Source organism: Protopterus annectens, chromosome 6.part0, assembly GCF_019279795.1.
Source record: "Protopterus annectens isolate FY-2018-M chromosome 6.part0, PAN1.0, whole genome shotgun sequence".
Classification (NCBI taxonomy): Eukaryota; Metazoa; Chordata; order Ceratodontiformes; family Protopteridae; genus Protopterus; species Protopterus annectens.
The window spans coordinates 184,103,609-184,111,998 of NC_056737.1; the positions used below are offsets into that span (position 1 = coordinate 184,103,609).

At 38.9% G+C, this 8,390-nt stretch overlaps 1 protein-coding gene across 2 annotated transcripts in view; it reads right to left on the bottom strand.

The window, feature by feature from the left end:
• Positions 1–7,101, bottom strand: part of GSTZ1 (glutathione S-transferase zeta 1) — a 243,196-nt gene extending 236,095 nt beyond the window's left edge. The window contains exon 1 of one of the 2 annotated variants that reach the window (XM_044073902.1): positions 6,948–7,101. In XM_044073902.1, coding sequence (XP_043929837.1) covers positions 6,948–6,965 — 18 coding nt within the window. In that variant the 5' untranslated portion in view covers positions 6,966–7,101. The remainder of the gene's footprint in view (positions 1–6,947) is intronic. The other variant, XM_044073904.1, reaches the window with a different exon arrangement.
• Positions 7,102–8,390: the final 1,289 nt, after the last annotated feature.

Genomic DNA, 8,390 nt, shown 5'->3' on the forward strand with positions numbered 1-8,390 from the left:
CATATAATGACACCAAACTAACAAACTCACTTTTTTGACGTTTCTGCAGGGGGGAAAGCCTCTGTCGCTGGAATACCTCACAAAGGGCTAATAACATTGTGCAGCTGCAGTGCATGATGTGCAAACAAGCCCAAACCAGCTGAAATGTGGGGTTTGAATACCACAAAAAAGAGAAGATTCTAGTAGCACAAAATTCTAGCGAATCCTGCTAGTCCCCTTTTTCTTTACCAATCAGCTTGTGCTAGATAAGGTCCAGGTAGCCCTACGACTCTCACTAGCAGAAGAGACAGGCCCCTACCAACACTAGACAGCTGCCAGAAACACAGAAGGCAGACACAAGATGGCTGCCGGAAACATAGAAGGGGGGAACAGCTCCGAATGCAGCAAACCTGTATCCACACTATGCTACTCAATTTATGGGTTAAGAACCCAGTAAAAACTCACAAAAAATACAGATTAACCACTTACAGACAAAAACAGACCTCACAGCACATAAAAATACAGTTAAACAGTAATGAAATGCAGTTAATCAGTAAATTGCTTTAAAAGTGCAAATGTGATAAACTAGCCCACAATCACAGCAGTAAAAAAGCAGCTCAAACAAAGCAGCAATTCAGTAGAATACTATCATGAATTTACCGGCAAGCAGTAACAAATGAGGCAAACTAAATGCAGTTGAACACCTAAGCACAAGCAACAAAATGAAGTAGGAAGCAGTACATTATTTTATTATTTATTTATTTTAAGTAGAAAGTGGGGAAATAGAAGATAATTCAAGGTTAAGACACTAAAAGGGTGGGCCTTCACAACTGATCTTACAGTACTCAGTAGAATGAGCTGATGCAATGGGACTGGAAGGAGTGTCTGATATCAAATTTATAGTAGAGGCGGGCAACTCAAAAACCACCAAGCTTTAAGACCACAACAACAGTTGGGCAGGTGGGTAGGGATACACTATCATAACAGAGGTATAGATTGAATTCACTAAACCTAAAAAACAGTTTCACAGTTTAAATGGATACGCAGCAAATATTGTTTTAATCAAAAGTGCAGAAGACAGTTGAAAATAAGCACTTATCTTCTGTGGTCTCCTAGCAGTTTTTGTAAAAACAGCAGAGCAAGGCAGAAGGCCTAACTCACTGCAGCTTTGAGCAAACAAGCCTTTATCAAAGTACCTCTCAGTTTAATCAGAACCTACTAGTTTGTCAGCTTTGAAAATTGAGCTTTGAGTACTTTTTCCTTCCTTAAAAAAGATAAACATTTTTCTATAGTTATGATGTTTGTACGCGCCATCCAGATCAAAAGGCTGTGGAAAGCTTTAAAATGAATCTCAGAGCATCTAGAACCCCATGGTTTCCCAGCTAGATCAAACTCTTTTCTGCATAGAAACTGGCCTGTTAGGATGTGTTGAAAGAAAGAAGAAAAAAAGCTGAAGAGTAAAATGGTGAGAGAAAACAAGGTAAATTAATTTAGATAGTGTGGGAAGACAAATGTGTGTGTGGAGAAAATGAGGGGGGGCGATGAAAGGTGCTCTGGAGAAATAGTAGATAACATCATGAAAAGAGGCTCTTTGGACCCCTTTGCTTGGAGGTTATGTTCACCTAGGCCAGCTGTACAACCACTGTGTACACCAGTTGAAATCTATGCCTGGGTCTGTAGCTTGTAAAAAGTGGTTTGGCTACCAGAGGCAAGTGGTGTGCTTGTATTACACAGGGAGTGTGGCTTATCTTTTTTATGGTCTGAAGAAGCGATAGTTTTGCGAAAGCACTCACCTGTTTTTTATTTATTTTATTAAAGTTTATTTATTTTTTACCACTGTTTCAGCCTATTGGACATCTTTGCCTTATATTAGTGTGGCTTATCTGTCAGGAAATGGGAAGATGCAACCTTTACAACAAACAGCTCTATTACAAGTAGCTTTTTAGTTCATTACTAGCTTATACCTTTCAACTGTCCAGATTTTTGCCTCATTTTTTGGTCTGCTACTTATAAATTTTCTGGTTTTCTAGCAAATTACTAAGAACTGAAGTCATTAAAAATTACATACATTTGAATTTCAGACATCATAGCCTTCAGAAAATGCACATAAATTCTGTTATTGTAACAACTTTCTAAGTTTATACAAACAATATTAAAAATCTGTCCCTATTTTCGGGCCTTTGCCATCCCCCATTAATTTAGGCTTTGTCCAGATTTCTTGTACTAAGAGGAAGAGAGTTATGTACTAGCTTCATTTTAAAAGTGCACCCAAAGAACCTCCGAGTGCTTTATCCTCAATGAAAAAGGTCTCAGATAACTTAAACTATCCCTTTGTCTGTCTTAGAACTTCCCTCTGACCATCACATTACTGCTTATGCACATGATCTTAATCTTTAGAAATGGCACTTCAATGTATGTTGTCTTACTCTGTAATCTAAAGTTAGAAATAGTACTTAAACAAATGATATCTTACTGTATAAGCTTTCTGTATCAATTATTTGACTGTCACTGTAAGCTCCCATTAAGGCACAGAAAATATGGTAAACTTGTTCTCAGTATCATTATTTCTACCCTCAACAGCTGTAAATTTTATGTACTTCAGTAGCAGTAAAGCACCTATTCCTAGATTACTAGGCTCACCACTGGGAGGGTCTTTCTAAGCTCAGCCAAGTTTTTCCAAAAAAATAATGATATCCTGTATCCAAACAGGACATTGAAGGCCAGGCATTTATAAGTTACCTCTATCCTTTACATGCATATCTCGTTGATATTTTCCACACGTGAATGCATGTCCCTGATAACTGAATTGAGACCAATTTATTTATAGTTATACTGGTATAGGCGGTAGCAAGTCATGCCTACGGCCGTCTTACTTGGAGAAAAGCATGTCCACATAATAGGATTGACATTCTCCTGTGAGCCACATGCCAGCCTACATAAAACTTGTAGATTACAAATAATAAAATACAAGTTATTATCATGATACAGCCATGCATATGACGAGAAGGGCTGCCTGCTATTCTCGTATTACCACCCACAATTTATGGAACATTACAATAATCATTGAAATTTGCAATACGTTTTACATGTTATGTTTTAGTGCAGCACACAGTATCTCAAACTATAACACAGCGAAAATATGCCAAAAGAATGTGATTTATTAATTAAATAATTTTTGTATCTGGTAAATTCTTGATTGTAGCAGCATGAGATAACACTCCATCTGACATGTAATTGAAGTTTAAATGATAAGAAGGAAGTTACATGCTCGAACAAGTAGATTTTGTTCATTCAATGCTTGTAATACATTTTTATATTAAGCACTCAATGGCATACTTTTCAAGTGTACACCATTTATGAGGAACAATCCTCATTTTGAGTCTAAAAAAAGGCCATGGTCCTTCACATTCCCATTGAAAAGGGTCCGTTACACATTCATTGTTAATTATTTAACTGATAGCCATGTTAAATAATACTGAATCACATTAATTCATCAAAAGAGCTTTTATAAATATAAAGTAGTTCTGTTTAATTATCCCATAAGTTTCTTAGTTGAACTTGTAAGAATGCTGTTAGTAATTGTTTCAAGTTTTTCCCTATTTGTTTCACATTTGGAGAGGCAGTGTTAACCTTCCAGCTCCAGAATGTGCAACAGCCATGCCCAACGATATTTCTCATGCTCTGACTCAGTGAGAATTTGCCAGGTAAACATGATGCACTGGTTAAAGGATGTACTGATTAAAGAATCAAGACTACAGTTGGAAAATACTTGTTATTTTACAGCTTGAAAATTGTACTTCTGTTAATGGGGATAATCAGAATTACTTGGAATATTTTGCACCAACCATCCAAATGTCCTTTTCTAATTTCACACATGAAGTTGCTTTCTCCAACAAGAGAACTTTGCTCTAAAACATAAATACCTTGCCTGCCAGGATAAGGCCTCAAATGCACATGGTGAAGCCTTATACTCAAGCCATGTGGCCAGACTCTGGAATCAGTTGCCATTGGCCCTCAGACAGTCTCAAACTCAACAGCTCCAAAAAATATAGCCACACATCTCCCTAACTCTAAAGTCTGCTCCTTCTCTTCCTCTTTGTTAAATTAGTCCCCCCCCCATTATTTCCTTCTTTCAAAATGCAGAATTTCTCCTCTCATCAGTAACTGTAGAATTTTGATCTTTCCACAGCTGTTGTTGTGAATCTTTAACCTTTTCTTTTCTGTAACCATGACCATGCAGCTTGATAATGCAAAATCTCCCTCACCAATTTACCTTCAGTCTCCTAGATGTTTACAAAATTTAGTATGGATTTCTGTAAACATTTAGCTCTTCATCTTTCTCTTCTCGTAATCCTCTTTTCTTTCTTTGACAACTGCTACTTGTCATATTCACTCATATGCCTAGTCTATATCGAATCTATAATCACTATATTTTAAATACTGCCTATACTCACAAACGGTCTGCTATAAACTCTTTGTATGTTTTTCTCTGACTATATATGTTTTTGGAGCTTTTCTCCCTGGGACACCTGCTGAAAAGGTGCCTTACATGACCCAGTCAGAACCTTCCAGCAAAAAAATGCAAGCAAGCATAAAAGCAAATAAATTAATAAATAGTTCCATAGCCGGCTTTAGGCACCAATAAACCCTGTGGTTGCTGGGGGCCCCTTAGTCCTGGGGGGAGCTCCCCAAACACAGCAAGTTATCTTATTTTGATATTTTGCAACATCTCTGTCAAACCAACAAAAAAATAGTACAGCAATCTTTTTGTACTTAACAACCAGGTGGGTAAAAATAACTCTTATTTACATCACATTTAAAATTGAAAAATATATCTGGTTATAGTAACAGGCTCCACAGTTTCATTTTACCACTGACATAATACCCTTGGCTTACTTAAATCCTGCTGGCAGATATTCTCTCCAGTAAAACTAATATCATAATCAGCTCTAGGCACCTGCAATACCTTGCACTGCAAGGGGGCTTCTGTTACCTGTGACTGTGGAAGGCCCAACAAAAGTATCTGCTAATTGGGGGGAAATTATGAGGAAAAAAATATATTCATTTTCTGATAATGCTCTTTAACTGAAACAGGGTTGTGATATGACTCTGTTAGGATACAGCTGATAATCAATGAATGGACATGAGGAAGGTAAGCAACTACGGACAATTTGGAGCGTCTTTTTTTTGTAATGTCAATCTAAGATAACACATCCAATACCCAATGTCATTCCAGGAGGAAAAAACCAAAAGCTGTGTTAAGAGAAGAATTATCTACAATAAAATACATCTGTTTAGGTAAAATCTAAAGTCGATCCTGAAGGACACATTTCCCACTGCCAGCAAACACTAATCATACAATCTGATGTAGCGTAAGAAAGCTATATAAGGCTGCGTTCTACATGAACTACAGAACAAACTGGCACCCCACCTAAGTACCATGTTAAATCATAGCCTCACCTCAGGCTTTGTGCCCACTGAATGGCGCACAGCAACTGTTATCCCACTCCACAAAGGGGGAGCCACCACTGACCCCGGGAACTACCGCCCCATTAGCCTGACGAGCCAGGTCTGCAAGGCTATGGAGCACATCATCATGGAACTTATAAACAATGACATTGGTAATCTCCAAACTCTGGACCCTACCCAGTTCGGGTTTGTAAAAGGCAGATCATGTCTCCTAAACCTGATAGACTTCTTTGAAGCGGTCACCAAAGCTGTAGATGAGGGTAAGGTGGTACACACAGCCTATCTAGATCTCGTCAAGGCTTTCAACACCATCCCCCACTCTGGAATTATAGACAAACACACTAAACTAGGTATAAATCCCTATGTCACAAGATGGGTTGCCAACTGGCTCACTGACCGAACCCACACTGTGAAAGTTGCAGACTGTAAATCCAACTTCAGACCAGTGACGGGTGGAGTACCACAGGGTTCAGCCCTAGGTCCTCTCCTGTTTGGTATCTACTTCTCTGAAGTACAGGCTAGCACAGAAGGTCTTTGGCTAACAAAGTTCGCAGATGACTGCAAACTAGGAGCCATAATCAAATCTCCTAACGATGTGGATATCCTACAAAAGGGCCTCACTGAGACAGATGCCTGGTGTCAAAGCCATGGCCTCAAGCTCAATGCCAAAAAGTGCATTGTCATCCCTTTTGGTAAAAACTTTGTACCCATGAACTACCACATAGGCGGTAGTCTACTTAACACCGAACGTGTGATAAAGAGACCTTGGGACACAGGTGGACACTAGTCTCTCCTTTGATAATCACATCGCCACAGTAGTCAGGAAATCCTTCTACGTGGCACAAAGAGGTCATCGTTCCCTTCTACTCAGCACTCATTAGACCCATTATAGAGTATAACGCCCCTTTTGCATGTACCTCACAAGACATCTACAACAACTGGAAAGGCCACAGAAATAACTCACAAAGAGGATTACCGGCATCAAACAGATGCCCTACGCAGACAGTCTCAAAAAATTCCAGCTTTACTCTGTCGCATATCGCCTACTCAGAGGCGATCTCTGCCTAACATACAAAGCTATGACAAACCCAGAGCTGTTGGACATGCTCCACGTAAAGAAATCCCAATCCTTCCCAGCTACATGCTCTAGGGACCTAAACCTTGTAATCACAATAAACAGAACATGCTGGAGGGATAGATTCCTTTCTCAGAGACTTCCCATACTCTGGAACAAACTACCTATCTATATCAAAGAAAGCTCCTCATTTGCACTCTTTAAGAAAAATCTTGATGACTGGATGAGAGATAGGAAATTCACCCTGGGGATCACTTCGGTAGCTCTGCTTGACAGGGGCACAGGAAAATAATTTTCTTGGGTGACAAAAGTCAGGGTACCGTTTGGCTAGGCTTATATAGGCCCTAGGGTCAATAGCCTAGTACCTACCTATGAACCTGTAAGTACAAAATATTACCTCAGATAACAAAAGCGTGAATAATACCTTTAGAAATGAAGACATTCTAAAGTAAGACCGCTGTTAACATTCTCAGCATGAGATTATTTTAGTGTAATTCTACACGAGCACCATAACACAGCAGAGGCAAGCTGCATTAGCAGACGGACTCATTTAAAAGTTGGTTACGATGCACAGAGAGGAAGCAGTAACAGTATTGCTAACAAGTCTATCAGAAAGCAACTTCCGGCAAATGTTACAACCTACTTTGGAGAACAGGCCCCCGACCTCGTGGCAAAACCAGTGGCGACGCCCACCAGCAAACCATCTGTTGGTATCTCTTCGTATGGGGCGGGGCAAGATGAGGAAAAGTAATAATAATAATAAAAAAAAACATGCTAACAAAATAAGTAGAGGACTTGAGCAGGGCTTGCTGCTGCTCTTTATGGGTTACTTTTGGTAAAATTTTAATTGTATGGTTATAGTATTTTGTAGTATCCACGATAAGCGCAATAACAAACCCTGCCCACAGCCTAGCAAAATACACCTATGTGCATACTGCAGTGTTGATAATCTGCTCGCCCATCATCTTTGTCTACCGCGATTTAAAGAGTAATAACAGAAAATATGAAGATTCCTTCCTGATTTTTACCATATTTTACACTTTTTGCAAAATGCACGATGCATCCTAATATTGTCTGGTAATTCCTCTTCTGTCAGCGTCTGTAGTTAATTTTACTAATATTTTGCACAGTGTCGCAGTTTTCTTTGTCTGCACTCCTTTGAGAATTTATTTCGGACATTACTTAACCATTCAGGGACAAACCCAGAAATAACCATGGCCACTTTTAAAATATTAGTAATATTAACTTAAACATCGACATAATAGGAGAATGTGAGTTAATACACGTTTTCTGAAGTAACTCGGATTATTATTCGCCTAATTTTATACAAAAGTTGTAAATTTTTGGAACTGGTTAAGAGGTACAGAGCTAAAATTTGGGTCAAAAATTGTTGCCTTTGAGAGGTAGGCAGGAAGGATAAATCTTACAAGATACAAATATTAAATAAGTGCAGACACGCAAATGCCGACAGTGTGTCCGTCAATGAGGCCACGGACTCGTTGGTTGTCCATCAAGTAGGAATGCTCAAACCTGTATTAACTTGAGACTGTGACAGAATAAGACAACGTGAATCAATATATTTTTCTGAAGTAAATGAAGACTATAGCAATTGTTGTCATTTTTAAAGATTCAGTTCACCACATTTACTCAAAAAGTTACCAGTTTTTAGAATGACGGAATTTAAAAATTTGATTCAAAATCAGGGGCAGTTGGGAAGCATGTAGTGTGCCACTGTGCTGTCCCATTCTGTTTAGTAACAAAACACACAACTCCAACTACGTCTTCTGGTTGAAACTACAGTTCCCAGTATTCACAACGCTACACGACCTGTATAATAGCAAGGGGGAAAAAATGCAGGGACCGTGGG